Source organism: Lactuca sativa, chromosome 2 (genome assembly GCF_002870075.4).
Source record: "Lactuca sativa cultivar Salinas chromosome 2, Lsat_Salinas_v11, whole genome shotgun sequence".
Taxonomy (NCBI): Eukaryota; Viridiplantae; Streptophyta; class Magnoliopsida; order Asterales; family Asteraceae; genus Lactuca; species Lactuca sativa.
Genome location: NC_056624.2, coordinates 148,479,201 through 148,503,370, shown reverse-complemented (window position 1 = coordinate 148,503,370; position 24,170 = coordinate 148,479,201). Strand labels below are relative to the sequence as shown.

Below are 24,170 nucleotides of genomic sequence, written 5' to 3'. Positions count from 1 at the left end.
TGTCTATTAGAGAGCTTAAAATGTGGTGCCAATGGATTCAACACTGACTTGACATCTTGCATCCCGAACCTCGCAATAACCTTCTCAATGTAGCCTTTATGGCTCAAGAACAATTGATGGTTCGACCTCCCTTTTTTAATCTCCATACCCAATATTCTCTTGGCAATTCCCATGTTCTTCATCTCAAACGCTTTACCATGTTGAGATTTTAGTCTATTTGTCTCCATCTCTCACGTTCCAGATCACAGTTCATTTATGATCCCCTCCGGTGCTGCCACTGGCTTCTCGGCATAATTCCGGCTCGCATCCCCCTGAATGTCTTCTAATGGAACCACTGCCGACTCATCGGCTATACACTTTCTCAATTGCGACACATGAAAAATGTCGTGGATTTGTCTCAAATCCGTGGGCAACTCCAAACGGTAGGCCACCCGGCCTACCCCCGCAATCACATGAAAAGGCCCAATATACCGGGGCCCCAACTTGCCCTCTTCCTGAATCGAATCACTCCTCTCCAAGGAGAGGCCTTCAGGAGTACGAGGTCGCCGACCTGAAATTCAAGCTCGGACCGGCGTCTGTCTGCATAACTTTTCCTGTCGGCTCTGGGCAGTCAATAACCTCTGTCTAACCTGCTGAATATGCTCTGTCGACTGAAGCACGATCTCTGTATTGCCCATCACTCTCTGGAACCGAGAATTACCCAAGATGCAACTCTGCTCTAAATCTCAACGATCACTTGACCCATAAGGGTTAGGAAACCATGAACCACCGGATCCTCGGTCCAAAGCCCACTTTGTCCATTCCGGACCGACTGAGAGACCCATTCTCACTCTCAGAGCAACTCTCACGAGTTCTCCTCTTGCAATCACATACACATGCTGAACTAGCCCCAACGCCCGCAGGTTGGAAGACCCGATACACTGATGATATCCTCGAACATCTCCCAAGATGAACCACTAATATCCACCCTATACCCTGATCAGAATCACACTGAGACTTCAAGATTCTCTCTCCCCCTGCATCCCTTCTGAGTCTCGACAGTCATCCCAACCCGGATGGGTTCCTACTTCACTGCCGCGAACACGATGCTCGAAACCATACTCGAAATACTCTAACCATAACTCTGCTCTGCAGCTTTCACTTTCATGAACTTGCACCCCCTTCGGAGTTACACACCTTCCTCTTTTCCTTTTCCAAGGAACCCTCTTGGCCATAATGCCACTCCAACCGGTGCCACGGTGCTCGCCCCAATCGACACCACCCTTTTTGCGTAACCGCTATTCACATACTCTGGCTCTCATTGCAGGGGCTCTCAGCCTCATGCACTCTCTCCACTCATCAAAATCACTGCCTCAGCTAAACAAGATCACCAATCCCGGGGCCAGACCTTCCAATGTAATCACACTGCAACATACACCATCCGAAATCTCAAACTGATCCAGCAATACCAACAGAGTCTCCAGCATGACTGGACCGACTCTCATAACACATACTAGCCACTCGAGGCTATATCTCTGTGGGTCCGTACACCCAAACTCTGCGAACCCTCAGGTTCTAACTCTGGGAACCTTCCGGTTCCAACTCTAGAAACATGCACAACATAAATCCCGTGGGATTAATGCAGTACAACCCATCACGTACATCAAGCATACAAATACTCTGATCGCATAACCCCGGTTACTTACTCAAACTTGATCCCGGCCTGCTCCCAGGCCTCCACATTCAAATGCCCTAGGTCTGTATCCCGCCCCGCGTACTCGACAATCGCTCTTGTCAGCCTATACTCTGAGCTGACAGAACACTGCTGAATCCCAACAACTAAGCACCCTCACATACTCATCGATCTCCCGGAGAATTCTCCAATTCTCCCCCACTTAAAACACTGACTCATAGCCACCGATCGCCATTAACGACCTTCCAGAACAATCCCGCACAGAGAGAACACTTACACACTGACTGCTTCCCTCAAGCATAAGCAACCCTCAGCAAAACACATCTCCTCCCTGATCAATCCGCTCAAAAGAATCCGGTCTTTCAATTATCCACTCCACGACTGCAGATGCTACCCGACATTCAACCCAGTGCCGCATCTCCACTATCAATCCTCACGAATGATAACCAACGGAATTCCCAAACAATAACCCATAACCAAACCCACAACCTGCAAAAGGATGAATATCGCATCGAAAACCGCACAAGGATACCGGCACCAAAACACCAACTGTAACCATACCAAACCATCAGGGAACAACGAATGCCAAAGCGAAAACCTGAAACACCAATCCATAACCATGCCAAACCCGCGAAACAACGAATACCGCATCGAAATCCACACAAGATACCAGCACAAACAATACGCCACAATCAACGCGAGATAATCAAGACATCAAGAAGGCATCATACCTGCAGCTGCCTCCGGCACTGTTCCGTCTCCCTCTGCCGCAAGCTGATAAGCACGACTCTGAGCCCTTGGGGCTCCGCTCCATCCTGTCCTCCTCCTGAACTCCTCAAGGTGGCCGGTGCTAGAGCCTACACCGGTCCTGCAGAAAGCTGTGGACAGTTGACCCTCAAATGTCCAACCTGCCGACACTGATAACAAATCCTCAAATCCCGAATTGGCACTGACTGCCGACAATCCCGTGCACCGTGCCCCTCCTTTCCGTACTTGCGGCATGCACCACCGGACCAACAAGCTCCGGTGTAAACCCTCCCACACTTCCCACAAGTGTGGCCGCTCCGATCCCCCATTCTGACATCTACGGTCCTGGACCATTTCGGCGCCGACTGCGACTGCATCGGGGCCTGCCTCCGCTCACGCAACTGCAACTCAACCTCTAACTCACGCCACATGGCGGCCTCCTGCAACTCCAACAAGGTCTCACACCTCTGCGCAGACACGAACTGTCTGATATCCCTCTTGAGCATACTCAGATATCAGGACATCTGAGCCTGCTCCGAAGCGAACTCAGGGCAAAACATCGCCCTCTCAATAAACATCCTGGTGATCTTAGTCACCGACTCCGAATCCTGCTTCAGCTCAAGGAACTCCCGAGAAAATCTCTCCCTCTCATCTCGCGGAACATAGCGAGTACTGAACATCGATCTAACTGATCCCCTGAAACCGCAGCCCTCTGCGCGTCGGAATATGACCCCATGGTCAATCTCCACCAATAGGTCCAGAGCACACCTCGCCCTCTGATCAGCAGGGCATAAACTCGTGGAGAAATACCCCTCCACGTCTGATAACCATCTCATAGCAGCAATCGGGTCCTGAACTCCATCGAATGTGGGAGGCTTCGTATAATAGAAGTCCCGATACTGAAAACCCCGACTAGCTCCTCTCTTTGCCGTTGCTACAGCCGCTGTAACTGCCGCGGCAACCGTCTCTGCGAGAGCCGCATATCGCTCATCAAACTACTCAACCATGGCGGTCCTGATCGACCCAAACAATTCTGGCGACTCAGCCCGTAACAATGCAACAACCTCATCACGCAGGATCTCGCGAATCCTCGCATCCCGCTCGCTCGTGCTCGTCCGATCGATAACCTCCGACGGCACCGATTCACCCGGAACTCGCTCCCCCGCTCCCGATCCTGATCCGGATCCACTATCATCATGCCTCTAAATCTCCATACTGAAGGCACCCTACCAATCTCAGACACTTCCCACAATCCTGGGATCCAACTCTCGCAACCCTACCCTAGAGACCATGGTTTCCCTGATACGCGTATGGGTCCTGTGCTTTCAGTAGTACGGGCCCATACTACCTTCCACACCTACCCATATTTGTATGAAGTACTACCACAATACCCTAGGGAACATGCATAACAACTATCAACCCTCACCACTAGAGGAACACTGAGAATATCCCATAAGGGACCCTAGGCTACAGGCATCACAAATCAGGCAACATTATCATGAATTCCTGAAGATCCCTAGCCTAACTCTAGCATGCTGTTCTATCAAGCTCAATAAAACAAATATCACGTATGGTATCTTGGGGTTACTTACTGGCTCCGGCTGATCGTACCTCCGCGTCCTCCTTTTACTAAATTTGAAAACCATTTTAATTTCTCTTTTTAAAATCCTCCTCGATTTGAGACTGGAGTCACACGAATGTTTCCCCAATTCACTCAAACCAAGACTCTGATACCAACTTGTAACATCCAAAATTTCAAAACAATTAAAACTTTTCAAAATCACCCATTTTATTAACATTGATGCAAAAAGGTTTTCAATACATTATTAAACATAGTAATTTCCCAGGTTCATATCATAAAACACCAACGCGTGGAACGGTACGATCACGCCCTTGCCTTGCCACAGACTCTTGAGAACCTGAAACATAAAACCACAACTGTAAGCCCGAAAGCTTAGTGAGATACCCCCAGAATACCAACCACATATACGCCTTTCCAGGCCCTGACCTTCCGGTCCATCGCACAACATAATCGCCTTCCGGCCCATAACATATTGCCTTCCGGCCCATAACATATTGCCTTCCGGCCCACAACATATATTGCCTTTCGGCCCATAAGCATAAAATGCATATACAACATAACGAATAATCATATAGCAGTTCATAGACAACAATCGATCAACAGATTACATATCATAGCATTACTCTAACAAGATACCGGTCTAGCCGGTCACTATCATAACATTACCCTATGAATCAGTCAACATACTAAATGCATACATACGCCTTTCCAGGCCATGACCTTCCGGTCCACATAGTAATGCCTTCCGGCCTGTAACATATAATGACAACTACCCGGATTTCCATCCGGTAAAAAGGGTCGGCCTTGGTGCCATAAACCCTAGCGATATAGTGAGGATAACTCACCTCGAAACTGCCGACTGAACAGATAGCTCAAGCTGCTCCGATCACTGATACGATCTCCACCTCTGGACAGTCACCAATGCACTGAACTCAAACAATAACAACAATTACCAAAATACCCCTGGAACCACTGGTAAATCCTTGGTCAAAGACAAGGTCAAAGTCAACCCCTGACTGACCCTACTCGCCGAGTCAACCCTATGACTCGCCGAGTCCCCATACTCAAAACTTCACTCAACCCGCGATCTAACTCGCCGAGTCACCCCAAGACTCGCCGAGTTCAACGACTCTGAGTCCACTCGCCCTTAACTCACCGATTCCTTAAGACACCCTTTCTACACGTCGAGTATCCCCTTTTTACTCGACGAGTTCCTCCTTGAAGAATCGCGGGGCCACCCCGACTCAACTCGCCGAGTCTGAAGAACAACTCGACGAGTCCCAGTAAATCTTCAAGCTACTCGCCGAGTCTGTTCATCGGACTCGGCGAGTTCATGCCATGCAACCGCTCAAACTGCTTCCTAAGGTCAGAACTGCTCCGAACATTCATAGGTCTGGCCTTCCTAGACTGATCCATCACGTAAGGTCCCCATTTCAGTGCTCATGATACACCCCATGATTCATAACATACATATTGACCTAAGGCATAAGGATTCCAATCCAAAACCTTCATTAATTCCTGAAATGTACAGGCATGGGACATTATGGACCTCCAAAGGTCCCAATACAAAGTTACAATCGTTTGGGGGGACTAGGGTAGCATTCAATCTAATCACAAAAGGGTTCCACAAACCCTAATTCCATAAACACATCAACATAGCAGAGCATAACTCGAATTCTTACCTGAATAATGTGCCCTCTGTGTCCCCAAATCCTCAGAACGTGACTCCCTTGCTGTTCCTTTAGCCAAGCCCTTCTCTTCCTTGCACAACAACACTTCCAAGATCAACAATGGCCCTTGAACTTTGCTCCAGATGCACCCAATCGATTTAGGGTTCTTCTCAGAAGGCTAAAATGAACAATGACGGCCAATATGTGCCTCTTATACGTCCCAAACCTGAACGGTTAGGGTTTTCGCTAAACAGCGCAGACTCGCCGAGTCCATATCTGGACTCGCCGAGTCCAGTCGCGAACCCGCGACCCGGTCTTCGATCCTACTCGACGAGTCTAGGCTCCAACTCGCCGAGTCCCCTCTTAAAACACCCCAAAATCATAATTATATCAATATATGGAATTTCGGGCTGTTACACCTCGCTTTTCCCTCTACAACATACGTAATGTTTTTCTAACACACTAACCCTAACTTTCTTCACTAAATATTACATAACAAGGATACATTGGCCTATTAACTTGGTCCAAAATAGTTGGTCCATAAACTTAAGTTACTAGAGCTATTTCAAGCTTACTAGAGTCGTCCCAAACTCACTAGAGTTGTCTCGATCTTACTAGATAGACCACTTAGGTTGACCACTAAAAATTCTCCACCTTGAACAACATTTGATAGACCTTAAGTTTTGGACGATACACCAAAGAAGAAATTACACAATCTTGAAATGTAAAACTCAACCTAGATGAACCATTTGACCATGGTGTCCTACATACCCTCATTTGAGATCAAGTTGTGACAACCTGAAATTTCTAGCCAATATAACGAATCCCAGTCGAACCTGGTAACCCGTTTTAAGTTAATAAAATATCTTGGAAAATAAAATGTTCAAAAAGTCTCAACTAGGTTGTCTAAATGATAGATATCGTTTCAAGGTTTTCAGGGATATCCAGATCACTCGACTCCGAGTTATAACGAAGAAGTTATGACCAACCGAAGATTCGTGTAAAAACCGGCAAAACTTGTAAACGTAAAACGCGAAGTTTCACTACAATAATTATTAGCCTTAGGTGTCTAAACGAAAGTCGTAGATTACGTTAAACCGTGAGCATGCATAAAAAGAACGCCTAAATCTGACTTCGCATGAGGAAGTTATGATTTTTCTAAGTTCCGAAGTGGCAGTAGACAGCTAAAAACTCGAAACATTGATCGAGTGATTTGTGGCCGACACAACCTAATCGAGAATCGAAGATCTCGTCAATGGTAGCACAACGGTAAAAAGTCTGACAGAAACGGACATCGGATGAAGAAGTTATGGATTTTAAACAGACTTTTCGTGTCCCGGCCTATTAAAAATATATAATTAAAAATAAAGTCAAAATTTACCAACGAAGTCTAAACGAGAGTTGTATAGTACATTCTCACCTACGCGTGCATATAAGGAACGTCAAAAACGGAGATCGTATGCAAAAGTTACAAATTTTATAAGTTTGAGGCACACACACTAAGACGATTTACGCCCAGCGTACTCGGGTGCTAGGCCTCGGTTCGTCCACATCGCTCCAATGCTCCATCCGAGGATGCGGTAAGCCATGATGCATGCGAACGCCCAACGTAACCGAAGTACGCCCAACGTACTCCGAATTTACGCCCAGCGTAATCCCTCTTTCAGCACCCTATAAATAGGATGCGAGTGTGTCGACCATTTTTGCTCATTTTCTCCATTTCTCGCGCCGAAGCTCTGCGTTTAAACCCTCGGAGCCATCCCAAAGTCCCGGTTTTCATATCCAAAGTTCGGAAGGAAGTTTTACGCTCCCGGGATTCCCAAAAATCCCGAGAAATCTGCTTTCTCGAGTAGAAGTTCTGCTCGGTTTTCGTCTCGCTTTCTTCAATCTATCAAGTGAGTTCATACCCTACAAACACACTTTAAATACATTTTAAATGCTTTTTAAATACTTTTAAAGGGGGGGGGGGAGGGGAATACAAGTAAACACCCGGTTATTATCGTGTGAAAATATCAATCCTTTTCTATGTATTCGATATTATTATTTAATCAATCTTATGCGATTTATGACTAGTATACAAATGGATTTACTACACGTTTAGCTGTTTCACCAAACATATTACTTCAAAGGACTTTCTCAAACGTTTTTACATGTTAAAACTCTTTATCAAACTGTCTTACATACTTTATGTTTCCTTTCAAACGCTGTTAGAATCGTGTTTCAAATAAAAGTTTTCTTATACTTAAAACTGTTCTTATCAAACAAACTGCTTTCAAGTCATTATTTCTTAGTTATTCAACTTTTCAAAGGTGTTACAAAACTTCTTTTATACTTTTATATTGTCAAATGCACGCTTATATATGTATAGTTATATAAGTTCCATCAGTTGGTTCAATACCTTTGAGTAGCAAAGGCATACTCGGTTATACACATACAATACTAGTAACTTGTAACGACCGAAAAATACAACCAATTTTAACTTTTTCAAAAACATCTCGATTCCATTAATTCTTTACAAAAAGGTTTTCAATACAAAACATTTAACGTTTCCCAGAATCACAATACTATGAAATCATGAGGAGCGGCACGATCACGCCTTCGCCTTGCCACAGCCTCCTGAAGAACCTGAAAAACATGAAACCACAACTGTAAGCCCGAAAGCTTAGTGAGATATCCCCAAAATACCAACCACACATACGCCCTTCCAGACCACGACCTTCCGGTCTAAATCGTATTGCCTTCCGGCCCCTAACATATTGCCTTCCGGCCCATAACATATTACCTTCCGGCCCATAACATAAAAAGCATACAGAACATAGAACAGCCAGGCATATCGGATCAAACTCCAGTCCAAGCAACCGTGTGCACATAACATATAATCATATAACAGTTCACAGTCAGCAAATCGATCAAACAGATCACATAGCATATGATCACCGTAACCAGGATACCGACCTAGCCGATCACTAGCATAACATCACCCTACGACTCAGCCAACATACTAATTACGCACATACGCCTTTCCAGGCCATGACCTTCCGGTCCACATCACAATGCCTTCCGGCCCACAACATATAATGCCTTCCGGCCCTCTACATATAATGCCTTCCGGCCCATATCATAATGTCTTTCGACCCATATCCCGCAATATCATAACAACAGACAACTACCCGGATTTCCATCCGATAAAGGGTCGGCCTTGGTGCCTTAAACCCTATTGATATAGTGAGGATAACTCACCTCGAAACTGCCGACTGAGCAGATAACCCAAGCTGCTCCGATCCCTGATACGATCTCCACCGCTGGACAACTACCAATGCACTGAACTCGAAACAATAATCAACAATTACCAAAATGCCCCTGGAAACCACTGGTCCACTCTTGGTCCAAGACAAGGTCAAAGTCAACCCCTGACTGACTCTACTCGCCGAGTCAACCCGATGACTCGCCGAGTCCCCATACTCAGAACTTCCCTCAATCCGCGACCTAACTCGCCGAGTCACCCCGAGACTCGTCGAGTTCAACAACTCCGAGCCCACTCGCACACAACTCACCGAGTCATCCCTTGACTCACCGATTCCCGACCCGACCAGCAAATATTGGAACTCTTCGACAAGACTCATCGAGCCCAAGAACAGACTCGCCGAGTCTAAGGCTATCTTCAACCTACTCGCCGAGTTGTTCATACAACTCGCCGAGTTCCAGGCCATCTTCATCCAACTCGCCGAGTTGTTCTTCCAACTCGCCGAGTCCCAGTTCATCTTCAAGCAACTCGTCGAGTACACCCATGTGACTCGCCGAGTACCACCGGTTTGAATCCATTCAGAAGCATTCCAGGCCATGCAATTGCTCCAAGACATAGATCTAGCCTCCTATAACTCATCCATCACGTAAAGTGGCAAACTTTACGTGAATCCATAGAGATCTAGGCCATTTGCACATTGGGCTAGGGTTTGGGACATGATGGCTCCACAAAACACTCCAACACAGGGACTTTCATGCTCTCTGATCCTTCTCCATTCCAGATCTGAGGTAGCAACCTCAGATCTAACCTCTAGACTCCAATTACATCCAAAGACAAGTTCCCACAAACCCCAAAATGAAGAAACAACATAACAACAGCCCAAGAACGAGATATTACCTCCAAGGAACGCCCCAATTGCAATGAAACTCGAATCCAAGCAAAGCCCCTTGCCCCAATCCTTCAAACTCCCAAAATTCCTTTAACAAACACCTCCTTCAAGCTCCCAAATGAGATATGATCACTCACACACGAAGGCTAAGGGTTTCTGGACTTGAGGATGAATAAAGAGGCTGAGAGTGGGCTGTTATGTTCTTTATATAGGGCTCAACCCCGAGAATTAGGGTTTTCTCCACTCAGCGCCTACTCGCTGAGTCTATCTTACTAACTTGCCGAGTCGGCTACTTAACACGTGACCCAGTTGCGACTCTACTCGCCGAGTCCACCCATGGACTCGCCGAGTCACTCTTTCCCAAATTACTCTTTTAGCCCTTCTACTCTATTCTTGATATTTCGGGATGTTACATATAATAAGTATAGTTAGGAGATACTACTTACTATTCCAAGTACAAGGAGTCATACAAGAGTCATTTCATTCATGAGTCTATACTAATACATTACAGACTATATGAAATACAAACACATTACAAAAGATACAAATACATAGATAGTTTACTAGATATTCATGAAATTTTACATACTACAAGTACTGTGTCAAGAAAATACTTTCATATACAAAAACAAATGGACTTTCATACGTAAATCTATTTAATACTAAGATCTGTGAGACATTTAGCTTCACGTACTCTCAAGTATGCATTTCAAGTCTTGTATTATAAACCATAATCTCTTGGAGGGAAAGCGTGATACTTGTGTATAGATCTATACGAGATTGACAATCCCGCACCTAAACTGTTAGCTACAGTTAGACCGGCAGGTCTGGGGTGACAAACGTCATAACATTCCAACGCCTGAAGAACGTTGTTACAGGCAGTCTGGGTCATTAGTATGGTTATAAAACTCACATGGAGTATTAAAAACACGTTGATTTACGGGGTTATCAAATGCCTTAGTGATTTTATACATACATAAATCTACTATTTTAGGCATGAAAAATACTATTGCATTTCAGTTTTGGGGGACTTTTAAACTACCACCCACTTATGGACAAATATTGGATTTCTAAAAGTAAACGTTCAAAGTAGTCGGGTCTTGGTAGAAGGCTACTTTTTATACTAGTAGGAAATATGAGATTTTCTAGGGTTTTCAAATGTTTACAACTACTTACAAACATGTTCATTGATACAAACTTTCCTTCAAACATTTACAGGTCTTTCTTTACAGTTTTACAAATCAAAGTCACATAAATACTTATGAACTCACCAGCTTTATTGTTGATACTCGCTTTCAAACTAACTTGTATTCTCAGGTCACAAATAGACAGGTACGACGACTAGGTTTTGTGAAGACAGAGCAGTCAAGACTCGTCTTTTATTTTGAATATTCATTATGTAGATCTATACTATGAAAGAATTCACATGTACTTAAAATTATACTATTAATGCAATGGATGATGTTGTTGGTTGTTTACTACTTTGCATTGTTGTGATAAATTACATGACATCCTCCGCCCCAGAACGTTTCCGCCGTTATTGGTTTTGGGGTGTGACACAAGCCACCATGTTTCACTTGACTAGGTGATAACTGATGGGGTTTGGTCCTAAGAGCATCCTATGTGCTCATACAAACCCTAATGCTTGGATCTAGGTTTCTCTATTGTACATGCAAGTTATCCAAGACTATAAACCCTAATTCTAGCATACAAGTAATCATATTAACATAAGAATGGTTTTAAGATATTACCTTGATTGTTATGTAGCAATAACAATCACAATTCCTTCTTGTATTGACTTTAGAAAACTTAGAGTCACAAATGTCACTCCTCTAATGGTTCACAAACACCATAACAAGAGGATGAAGAGGAGAGAGGATGGAGGCTGCCCAAAAACGTGTGAAACCCTAGAATAAAGCTTGGCCACGTTTTTGGTCCTTAAGGGGTCTATATATATAGGAGGTTATTAGGGTAATCTAACAAGGAAACCCTAATTTGGATGCTTAAGCCCTAAGCAACCCATGGATCCCTTTTCTTAAGGCCTTGGACGATTTCCATATGGGTTTCCCCATAGAATTCGTCCACTCCTTAATACAAGGCAATCCATGGCCCAAATTGCAATCATCCTATAATTACAATTCCAGTCCCCTAAAGTTTAATTAATCTCTTTTAGTCACAAAACTAATTACCAATTAATTATTGACTAATATTAATCACACAATATGATTTCTCATTTAATATATTATTCTCATAATATATTAATAAATCATATTTAATCATTTCTCTCCATAATTCATCCTATCAAGTTGCTTTGGTGAAGGCAACCCAAAAGGACCATGCACCATCTGGTCAAGTACATACCAAAATAGTTATGAACTTAAACACTAATCCAACAATAACTCCACCTCACCCTGACACCGCCCTATAAGGTCATTAGCCTTAAGGGCAATCAACACTGATAAATATTAAGCAACTTCAAGCAATGCTTAAACTTGTCACATGATACCACCTTGGTTAACATGTTTATCGGGTTCTAGTCTGTATGCACCTTCATAAAAGATATATCACCATCCTATATGACATCCTACACAAAATGATATATGACATTTATATGTTTGGTACATGAATGATAAAATTGATTATTAGCTAAGTGAATTGCACTTTGACTATCACACCACAAGTCTACACAATCTTGCTCAAACCTTAAATCATATAAAAAACCCCACAACCACGGTGCTTCCTTTTACACCCTCTGTTATAGCCATGTACTCATCATCTATAGTAGAAAGTGTCAATGTTGCTTGTCGTATCGATCACCAACTAACTTGAGAACCATTGAACACATAACCAACTATAGATCGACATCTATCCAGATCACCAACATGATCTGAGTCCAAAAATCCAATAATTCGACATGTATTTCCACCAAAGCATAAACCAATATCAGTGGTTCCTTTCAAATACCTCAAGACCCATTTCACAACTTCCTAACGTGCCTTCCCCGGGTTCTCCATGAACCTACTCACCACACTGACCGCCTGAGAAATATCTGGATGTGTACACACCATGCCATACATCAAACTGTCGACTGCACTGGCATAAGGCACACACTCCATAAATTAGGGGTGTTCATTTGGATGGATCGGTTCGATCCGATCCAATTAAGTAAATCCAAATTGATTTCGGTTTTCAAAATATGAATCCGAATAATCCAAACTAAATTCAAATCCGATCCGATCCGATCAAATTACAATTCGGTTGGATCGGTTTTTATAATCCGGTTTTCAAAAACTTAAACATTTTAAAATGACATAATTATAATATTATCCAATTTTTATAGAAGAAGTAAAAAAATATTTAATTGTGATTTAAAATTTATAAACTACTAAGAATCTATATTATAGTTTAATATTTAATAGATAAAGAACTTTTAAGAGAAAATGCATATTAATGTTTTTTATTAAATGAAACTTTTTGAACTTATTTGAAAAAATGAATTATAAAATTAATAAATAGTTATAGTTATATTCAAAATAAATAAATAATAAATATTCGGTTTTTTTGGATTATTCGGTTCATATTTTATAATCCAAAACCAATCCGAAATCCAAAATAGTAATTCGGTTTTGTTGAAAACCAATCCAAAAATCCAAATATCCGAACCAAATAGTCCAATCCAATTTGTCCAATTGGACAATTCGGTTTTATCCAAATAATGAACGGTCCTACCATAAATGTCTTATCTTTTGCTATAGTGGGAGATTGTCTATTAGAGAGCTTAAAATGTGGTGCCAATGGATTCAACACTGACTTGACATCTTGCATCCCGAACCTCGCAATAACCTTCTCAATGTAGCCTTTATGGCTCAAGAACAATTGATGGTTCGACCTCCCTTTTTTAATCTCCATACCCAATATTCTCTTGGCAATTCCCATGTTCTTCATCTCAAACGCTTTACCATGTTGAGATTTTAGTCTATTTGTCTCCACCTTGCTCTTCGAAGCAATAAGCATGTCATCCACATACAAAAGAAGATAAATATTAATCACCTCCATGAAGCTTCCGCATGTAAACACAACAATCATACAAACTTTTGGAGAACCCATGCTTCAACATGAAATAGTCAAATCGCTTGTTCCACGGTCAAGGAGATTGCTTCAATCCATATAGTGATTTCCTCAAGCGACATACTTGACTTTCCTTATCAAGAACCTTGAATCCCTCAAGCCGATGCATATAAATTTTCTCGTCCATTTCTCCATGCAAGAAAACAATTTTTACATCGAGTTGTTCCAACTCCAAATCACCTGAGCAACAATACTCAACAACACCCAGATGGAAGTGTGTTTCACTACCGGAGAAAATATATCATTATAGTCTACTCCCTACTTTTGTGCATACCCTTTTGCTACTAGTCTTGCCTCATACCTTATATCACCGAGTTCGGAAGGATTCTATTTTTTCTTGTATACCCACTTACAACTAATAGCTTTCTTCCCTGTGTACAATGAGACCACCTCCCAAGTTTGGTTCTTCTAAAGAGACTCCATCCTTTCTTCCATTGTAGCCAACTAACTCTCGTTATTGCCATTTTGAATAGCTTCCTTGAAGGATATCGACTCATCCTCCTCCATCGAGAGTGCATACTCAACCAAATTTGCTTGCCCGTAGTGCTTCAAGGGTTGATCAGACCACAACTTATGAAATTTCTTATATGCTTGCCTCGGCCTAGTAGAGACTGAATTGTCCTCGAGCTCTTGTTTCTTTGGTTCGTGTACATTTATTGCTGAATCGTCTCATGTTTAATATCATCATGAAAACCACCATGTTCTTCCTCGTGAACATGACTAGAACCTTGTTATCCTTTAGGTTCTATATCAACTACCCGATGCTTAACCGTCTCAATGTCATCACCATTTGACATCGTAGCTTTCGAAGAAGCTACATTTGAGTTCTCGTCAAAGGTAACATCTCTACTAATTATAAACTTGGAATCTCCCAAACACCAAAGATGGTAGCCTTTCACACCCGATGCATATCCAAAGAAAATTGCCTTATTGACTCTTGCCTCAAGTTTTCCCTCACTAACATGGTAATAGGTTGTGCACCCGAAGATTATGAGTTTCTCATAATATGCATGTTACACTGACCATACCTTATAGGGTATACATCCATCTAGAGACACATGAGGAGACCGATTGATAATGTAGTAAGTTGTAGCAACTGACTCTGCCTACCATTCTATGCCCAAACCAACATATGATCACATACACATTGATCTCTCTCTCAATATGCGATTCAACATCTATGCGACCCCATTTTGCTGTGGTGTTTTCCTGATTGTCTAATATTTAGCAATTTTCTTTCTGAGCACAAAATTCCTTGAAGACACCTTCTGTATACTCAGTATCGTTATCAGATCGGAGTGTATATGGTACAACTCGTCGAAGCCTACAAAATGTTAGTTTATCTATTATGATTTTAGGGGTGAGTATTTTGGATTAGACTGGTTTTACAGAAATTGATGAACCTTGGACTAGAGCCGTTGAGGCTGGTCCAGATCCGGTTCACGGTCCGATATGATCCAAAGATCAAAATGTTTACCCTTAATCTTATGAGACAATGAAAAGTTGTGACCGGTTCACGTGAGATATCACCAAACGAGATAATGAAAAATTGTAAGAAATCCTTATTGGCTGCAAAATGGGCTACAAAATAGGCTCGTCTATTTAAGAAGGAAAATAAAAATGAGTTTTAAGATGGTATTAAAGTATTTTGCAGATGATAATTTTAAAACCCTTTAAAAACTATAACATTTTTGCTAGGTCAAAACTATAATATCGTTTTCTTTTCTTTTGCCATGAAAATGATTTTTAAATATTTTTAACACAAATAACTTAAGAATGATTTTTTTGACAATTTTTTTTTTTCCGGTTAGTCTTATGAAATTCTTTGAGTTGTTTTTTATTCATTTCTCAAAAATACAAATATCATTGTCTTTTTTTTTTTTTCGTTTTAACTTTTTGTTGTGGGTCAGTCTCCCTTTAATACTTAAATTGACTGAAATTCGATTCCATCGCGTCATCTCCTCTCCCGCCACGTATATTAAAGGGTGCCGACGATACAGTTTCCACAATCTTCGTAAACTCAAGCACCAAATCACGGCAGCGTCTCGTATTTTCATCGGTCAAAACCCTAATTCTTCTTCATTTATTGATCGAATCGTCATTTTTTTGTGTTTACATTGCATTCTTTCTCCGATTGAAGATCGAGATAACTGTTTTCCTGTTTCAGTCTGAACATGGCTTGATTTTCGATTTATTTGTTCTAAAAAATTTTCCGTCTTCGTTTGCTATATATTTTGTAAATATTTTTTTAATTATCATAACTTATGACATGATTATCATGTTTGATTATTATAACGTCTTAGTCTGGTTAACCCTAGTTGATGATTACTAAAGTTCTTACTGTGAGTCCGATTCTAATGTACGATACTGAACTTACATTCTTTTTTTCTTCAGCCACTGAAGTTCGAAGTTGCTTATTACTCCTTCTGGTGTTTGGACGTTCATGTAAGGTGATTATCGCACTGACTTGAACTGTTTTTGGGGTTTCATAGAACTTCGTTTCAATTCTGATTAACCGATTCTTTATGTATAAAATCATTACGATTAATGTAAAATTCTCTGAATCTTGCTTTAATCAACTCATTCTCTGATTATGATTCTTTACTCTAAGTATCATCTGATTAGGCACTACTATTTTACAAACTTTACATGCCTTTTGTTTCTATTTTTGTATGTTTAGGAAGTTCACTGAGGATATGGGGTATAGAAGTAACATTGTTCCAGGAGAGCTTCCTGGCTATGGTGCAATATTCATGTCAAATTCAGGAACAAAGAAAGAGTGTTTCCAACGTAAGTTATTTGGGCTACCTTTAGCTCAGTCTGATTTTGTGTTGCATGTGAAAAAAGGAATGTTTCTATTCCTTTTTGAGTTTGAAAAGAGGCAATTACATGGTGTATTTCGTGCTACCTCTAATGGTGAAATCGACATTGAACCCCATGCATTTAGATCATCACAAAAATGCTTTCCTGCTCAGGTACTGGTTTCTACTTTCTACACTGCTAACAATTAATTATGATTTTCATGGTTTATGTATTCAGTATTTTATATATAAAGAAGACTTTTATGTTAAGGATAAGGGTGTGAATAAAGTAATATAAAGCCATTGATTTTGTAGATGCCAATTATTATGCAGGTTCCCTTTACTTCTGTATGGAATTGCTATCCACTATATGAACATGAATTCAAGGATGCTATTAGAGATAATTACTTCTCATGGAAGAAGTTCAAATTTGGTTTGTCCAAGGATCAGGTAGGTCTCTTTACCCTTACATATTGTAATGTTCTTTCACTCATATACATATATTCTAGAAATGTTATCATATCTTGTGTATCCTTTTTGATATAAAACTTTTCAGGTATATAAACTTATGGCATTATTCCGTTCCAAACGAATATCTAAAAACAACCCTTACCCTCCCAGAACTTGCTTGAGATATGATGATAACTCAGGAAAGAGAGACACAAGATATGGTGATAATAGGAAAAAGGTTAGAGAGAGGATGAAATTTATAGAAGAAGAAAATGGCCATGGTTTTGAAATTGATGAAGTTAAAGAAATAGATGATCAGGGCTATAAGACTCTTATGAAGAAAAGAGCACAAAAAGATAACAAAGAGGTGTTCTTAACAAATTGTATGAAGGAAATCGATGATTTTGATTATCGTGATTATAGGAAGTTAGATAGACGCCTTGATCATTCATTAAGGGGATTAAGAAGAGTGAGTGATGAAAGTTTGCATTTTCAGTGTGATATAAATAATGGGAATGAAAACATTTTGGAAGATGGTATTGCCTACAAAAACAAATATTTTAGGGATTACAATAGAGTACATGATGAATATCATGTTCTTAATGATTTCAGTCAAAATCATTCAGCACTGAATAACCTTGGTAATACCCCTAACAAAGGAACTCAAAAGATTGTTGATGGATGGTTTTTTCCAACAGTAGAAAGTCAACAAAGAAGGTTGACCAATCACCCTAAAGGGGTCACTCTCACTACTGATGTTTGTCAAAACCCTAATTATGAGCCAAGAACACCACCATTCAAATCAAGAGAGGAAGATTTTGGGATAAAACTTTGTTCTGATGAAGAATTTGACTTGAAAAATGTCAACCAAAATCTTTCAGATTTTATCCCTGTTTCTGAAGCATCCAAGCATTTTCAAAATCCTTTTGAAGCTAACAATATCGAAAACTCATATGAACACAAGTTTCTGAATTTAACATCTTGTGATCCTTCAATTTATCCAAGTGAAACAATTCCACCACATTTTAGAAAAGTTAGAAGCAAAAAATATGTGCGTAAAGCTAGTGTTTTTGATCGCTTAAATTCGGCTCCAAAACCACTAATCCATAAACAAGAACATGAAAGTGATGAAAAAAGTGAGCTAGATGCATCTACAATGTTGGAGAAAGTTGTAAGAGAAGAAAAAGAATCAACTTTTAAACAAGATGATAAGAATGTAGATTATGAGGCTTTAAAGAAGGAATCCGATGTGAAGGTAGAGTGTGAAGGAATAGATATAGTTGAGGAAACAAGGGTTGTGGATTTTAAACGTCGCAAGAGAACAAACAAGAAGAATCTTGATGATGAATTTAAAGAAAATAACACATCAGGGACAGATTCGGATGTGGGGATGTGTTGTAAGCGTAGGAGACTTGTTAGACCAGTTTTTGTTAAAAAAGAGTCGAATGTTTCTAATGATGAAAATGTACCTTTGAAAGACGATTCCTCTTTAAGAAAAGCATGCGAAAGTGTGAAAAAGATTGAAGGTCAGAAAGATAATATTGAAAGTTGTTTGCAAGTTGAACAAAATGGAAATGCAGTAGATCCGGAAAAACATGAAGAGATATGGGGTTTTGATGACATGGCATGGGTAGTTTCGTCTAAATATGAGCACAAGATGTGTGGTTGGATCGATGAGTGATCTTTCATTGTGACATGAGGGAACTTTAAAAGGTTGATGTGTTTTTCATATTTTATTGTGTTGACAAGAAATGTAAAGTAACCCACTTAGGTCTTATGTTTAGAACATATTTTTGTAACATCAAGTTTTTTTAGCTATATGGTAGCTAATCCGGTTAAAGTTTCTTCATTTTGAACATTTGTAACATCAAGTTGTTTTTTGCTATATGTATTTGTATCCTGTGAAAATGACTTAGGAGGGTAATATTATCTATTTGTTTTGTTTGCATCGGGGCAAATTTTTTTTAATACAATTGACCAACAAACTTTTTGATACTTTATTCGTAGCTAGTTTCAACCCTAAACCAAAACAAAACCTGATCACCGTATGAATAGGGTAAGAGGAAGGTTAGGACTTAGGCAAGACTTTACCCAGAAGGGATATTTCCATTGATGACATTCAATATAAAATAAAAATGTAGAAAGTAGATAAAAAAAATAAAGATAATAATGCGTTTGAATGGTTTCCTACACAACCAGCAAATGACATCCACATTAGCTCAAGCCGTGAGAATGATGTAGGGGAGAAGGTGATAAGAATGCTCATACCGTGTGAAAATCATGTATATACAAATGTCACCACACAAGTTGAGAAAAAAATAAAAAAAATATAGAGTAACTAAAGGAAAAAAATATATATTTAAGCTTTGGAGTTATAAATAAGAATGAAGATTGTTGAGTGGATACGGTAATGACCATAAATACTAACAATTAAACGGATGACAGATGCTAACAATATAAAGCAAAAAAATATATGATCAACCAAAATCGAATCGGGTTCTAACAATGAATTGACATTTTAATCGAATAGTTTTTATATAACCTTCTTTTCTTCAGCTAAACCGATTTTGGATCAGATCCAACAAAAATCGGATAACAAGTTTTGTTTTGCACCTCAACAAATGATCAACTTACTTGTCAAAAGGGAAGTCCTAGTGTAATCTTCTTTTTATTATCTTTGTTAGCTATTTCATTTGTCATCATGAGTAACTCCCATATTGTATAATTTTTGTTTATCTTTGTTTTATGCAAAATACTTTTGTAAATTTATTGACTCATTGTCATGAGATAAAGAATTGTAAGGCATATTATCAAACACGAGATAAACGAAGCTTTTAACGGAAATCCAGACAATGTCACGGTCCACCGCCGTCTTAAGAAAATGTTGAGAAAACTCCGATCACGGCGGCGGCCCCGCTACGGCACCCATGTCTGCGCCTTCATCGCAGCCTTCCTCCTACTTCTCTCCGTTTCTATTCTCTACAATCGCCTCAGCACCGATCGCCATTCCCATCATTCCCGACACCATAACTCCAACGAACTAACTTTCGATCCCCTCCTCGAAGAAGCCGACCCTAATGATAGGAACTCCTCCGAAGACCGGATCGATGAGCTAGACGATGGCGTACAGGAAGATCCAGATTCTAGGGTTCAGGACGAGGAGGACATTCTCAGAAATCTAGATGCTGACGAAGATGAAAATGATCAGTCTAGGGTTTCAAAATACTACTTCGATCACGTTCAGGGTGTGATTCGACGCTCTTTTGATAAGAGGTCGATCGATCAGTGGGAAGATTATGCTAGTTTCGATTCGAATTGGGATAGTAGTACAACCAGCATTAATCTGGCATTTAGTTCGGACGATGTTGCTTTGGATGATAATGTGAGGAGGAAAGTAGCGGAAGTGAAGGGGATCGAGGATGCACTTCTGTTGACAGTGGGGCATAGGGTTTCGCCATTAAGGGAAGGTTGGGGAGATTGGTTTGAAAAGAAGAGCGATTTCTTAAGGCGAGATCGGATGTTCAAATCAAATCTGGAGTTGTTGAATCCTTTAAACAATCCATTTTTACAAGATCCTGATGGGGCTGGAATTACAGGTCTCACCAAAGGTGATAAACTGATTCAAAAACGCATCATTCATGAATTCAAGAAGGTACCTTTCACCAGTAAAAACCCAGACAATCCAGATACAAAATCCAAGGGAACCAACGGACTATCAGAAGAAACGAAAGGAGGGAATTCGAAGGCTGAAAGTGTCCATGAAGCTAGCAAGGCTGAAATGAAGATTGCAGAGAGGAGAACATTGGATGACAATGGCGATAGCAAAACACAATCTGAATTTTCTGGTCAAATCTATGCAGATGGGAAGAGATGGGGTTACTTTCCAGGTTTGAATCCTCGTCTATCTTTCTCAAACTTCATGGATGCATTCTTTAGAAAAGGAAAGTGCTCAATGAGAGTATTCATGGTATGGAATTCTCCACCATGGATGTTCAGTGTTCGACACCAAAGAAGCCTCGAAAGCCTGCTCTTTCACCATCAAGATGCTTGTGTTGTCTTCTTTTCTGAAACATTAGAGCTCAATTTCTTTGATAGCTTTGTAAAAGACGGGTAACTTCTCAGTTCAAATATCCATTTAAAACACATTTTCTGATCTCTCTTTTCTACTTATACATCTCAATTCTTTTATAGTTTCAAGGTTGCTGTTGCAATGCCAAATCTGGATGAGTTGCTGAAAGATACACCAACACACGAATTCGCCTCTGTTTGGTTTGAATGGAGAAAGACAAAGTTTTATCCTACTCATTACAGTGAACTCATCCGCCTTGCTGCCCTTTACAGGTAAGCAACTTTCATGTCTCCAATTGTTTCTTTTTAGTTCTTCTTCATTACCATTAATGGATTTTCTTTTTCTTTGTTGTTATCAGATATGGTGGGATCTATCTTGATTCTGACATTAAAGTCCTTAAACCACTTCATTCTCTATCCAATACAGTGGGCTTTGAAGATGATTCATCAGAAAGTCACTTAAATGGAGCAGTGATGGCATTTAAAAAACACAGGTAACAAAATGTCACAATTGACTGAATGTTTATTTTTGTTTTTAACTTTTTATATTTGCATGATAATGTTTTTGAAATTATTGTATACAGTCCGTTTATAATGGAGTGTTTGAAGGAGTTCTATGAAAGTTATGATGAAACCAGCTTAAGGTGGAATGGAGCTGATCTTTTAAGCAGAGTAAGAACTAAGTTTCTTCATGAAGAAAATCGTGTCAAGAATCAAAAGGAACTGAATCTTCAACCATATTCAGCTTTCTTCCCTATAAGTCGTAACAATATTACAAGGTATGTATGTTTGTGTGTTTACTTATTATATTTCTTCATTTTACATGCAGTTTGATACTTGTTATTTTTTGGTTTATGAAATAGATATTTCAGAGCACCTACAACAGATGTTGAAAGATTTGATGAAGATGGTTTGTATAAAAAGATTGTTAATGAGTCATTTGCATTTCATTTGTGGAACAGTTTAACACATTCTTTAGTTCCAGATCCTGAAAGCCTTGTAGCTAGGCTTATCAATCAACACTGTATTCGTTGCTCTGATGTGTTGTAAATTTAGAATCCCTTATTATATATGTAGATGGGGATTCACAGAGTGTAAATTATTTTTGTTAGAAGAGCTTATAATTGTATGATTGTATTTTTTTTCTTTCCCAAATGAACACTGTTTTATAAACTACTAAAGAAGATTGTATAATGATTTAAAGTTTCTTGGAATCTTGTATAAGAGTAAATTCATTGTAAAACTGTTGAAACTTGAAAGACCACATTTCCAAACGAACTTAGTACAATTCCTAGCTTTTGTAGACTTGTGGTGAATATTGTTAAGCTATTTAGGCGTATAAATACATGAAACGTTTTTACCATTTTGCAATCAAGCAAACAAAATCATCCTGAAACTGTAGAAGCGTTCTTAGAATTTTATTTTCAATCGTTCTTACTTCCTCTCTGACTTCCATTATGCTTTTTCCCCTACCAAGCCTGTCCTCCTTTAGTATTTTCATCTAATACTCTCACAACCAAAGTATACGTGGACATAGAAGTTTAGTAGGTTATAAGAAACCACTTAATTTAGGCATGATGGTTTTAAACTATAGATAAACTAATGTCTCCCATTTCTTATCAAATGAAGCATGATGCCATATCTTATAAAGGTGCATCGTTTTTCCTACCTGCGGTACACTATTGCAATCCCAAATCTACACAAATGAAACTCTTATCATGATCTAGAATAAGCTCGTGATTATTTTTTGGCGAAAGGTCGTTTTAACCTTTTATGTTTGCGGGAGGAAGGATATTTGCGGAAAAGACTTTGTTTTTCAAAAGACAAAAAACATAAAAAAAAATCTTTTTGTCATTTTTTTTCTAGAAGACACAAAAATTTATGATTTTGGAAGATGTTTCCTTAAGTTCTAACCCTAATGTGATATTTCTTTTTCCATCGCCACCGCTACCACCACTGCCGCCAACCAACACCAACACCACCCATCTTTTTTTTTTTTTTTTTTTTTAATGAAAACTTTAAAAAACAAACAGTTTTTTATGAAGACTAGAGATATCGAAAACGCCTTTTGGTCTGAGGTAAATATAACAATTGAGTCTGCCCAACCAAACTTCCATATATTGACATGTACTTTCTACATGTGGACGATGTGTGTTATGGAAAATTATGCTTCGATCCATTTTAAAGGACATTAGGATGGATACCACCTAAAAAACCATCTTCTATATATTGGGAATGTTCAGATCAAACAATAAATAAAGATTTTTTTCCTAATTATCATTCCAACATCATTGGTAATGTTCCGATCAAACTAAATTTTGAGAACACCATTTTTATCCAATTAAAAAAACCTATAACTAATTATAACTTACAAAGAGTTCTAACAAACAAAAGCTTACCATTTATGAAAAGATAATAAAGTACCAAGCTTGGTTCTTCTTCGCTGCACATCTCTATCATGCATTAAACATTGACGGATACTTAAGGGGTGTTTGTGATTGCTTTTTAAACTTTTAAATGACTTTTGGCAAAATGGCTTATTGACTTATGACTTTTTAAAAAGGAGTTTATAAAGATGTATTTGGATTACCTTTTTTAGTTGGAAAAATCAATAAATCAATAAATTAAAAAGTGTTTGCATAACTTTTATATGTAAAATGACCAAAAAAATGACTAAAACCTGGTTTTTGGAACTTCTTGAAACCTCCATTTTCTCCCTTGTCAAAAGTCATTTCAAAATGAATTTTCAAGAAACCAAACACCCTTTTAACTTATTGGCTTTTTGAAAAAGCCAATAAGTTAATAACTCAATTTAAGAAGCAATCTCATACACCCACTTACATTTGTAGATCATAAATCTTTAAGAGTTGATTATGAAGATGGTCTCCCAATAAATGGATGAATGCATGTGCCTTTTTA

General features: G+C 39.5%; 2 protein-coding genes across 2 annotated transcripts; both read left to right on the top strand.

Moving 5' to 3' along the window:
- The first annotated feature begins 15,743 nt into the window (after window positions 1–15,743).
- Window positions 15,744–19,129, top strand: LOC111909705 (uncharacterized). The gene is made up of 5 exons (XM_023905491.3): window positions 15,744–15,991; window positions 16,327–16,382; window positions 16,613–16,907; window positions 17,067–17,183; window positions 17,290–19,129. Exons 3-5 carry the CDS (start codon window positions 16,629–16,631, stop codon window positions 18,862–18,864), a joined length of 1,971 nt encoding a protein of 656 aa, XP_023761259.1. The 5' UTR covers window positions 15,744–15,991; window positions 16,327–16,382; window positions 16,613–16,628; the 3' UTR covers window positions 18,865–19,129.
- An 803-nt stretch (window positions 19,130–19,932) lies between these two features.
- LOC111909706 (uncharacterized protein At4g19900) lies at window positions 19,933–22,457 on the top strand. Its single transcript, XM_023905492.3, has 5 exons — window positions 19,933–21,293; window positions 21,375–21,524; window positions 21,611–21,745; window positions 21,836–22,030; window positions 22,115–22,457. Exons 1-5 carry the CDS (start codon window positions 20,065–20,067, stop codon window positions 22,299–22,301), a joined length of 1,896 nt encoding a protein of 631 aa, XP_023761260.1. The 5' UTR covers window positions 19,933–20,064; the 3' UTR covers window positions 22,302–22,457.
- Window positions 22,458–24,170: the final 1,713 nt, after the last annotated feature.

What these genes read in the sequence shown, in the direction of transcription:
- LOC111909705 (XM_023905491.3), top strand. Translation starts at nt 16,629, where the DNA reads ATGGGGTATAGAAGTAACATTGTTCCAGGAGAGCTTCCTGGCTATGGT. An exon ending in AAAAATGCTTTCCTGCTCAG is followed by an intron (nt 16,908 to 17,066) that starts GTACTGGTTTCT and finishes ATTATTATGCAG; the next exon opens with GTTCCCTTTACTTCTGTATG. An exon ending in TTGGTTTGTCCAAGGATCAG is followed by an intron (nt 17,184 to 17,289) that starts GTAGGTCTCTTT and finishes AAAACTTTTCAG; the next exon opens with GTATATAAACTTATGGCATT.
- LOC111909706 (XM_023905492.3), top strand. Translation starts at nt 20,065, where the DNA reads ATGTTGAGAAAACTCCGATCACGGCGGCGGCCCCGCTACGGCACCCAT. An exon ending in CGCCTTGCTGCCCTTTACAG is followed by an intron (nt 21,525 to 21,610) that starts GTAAGCAACTTT and finishes TGTTGTTATCAG; the next exon opens with ATATGGTGGGATCTATCTTG. An exon ending in ATGGCATTTAAAAAACACAG is followed by an intron (nt 21,746 to 21,835) that starts GTAACAAAATGT and finishes TATTGTATACAG; the next exon opens with TCCGTTTATAATGGAGTGTT.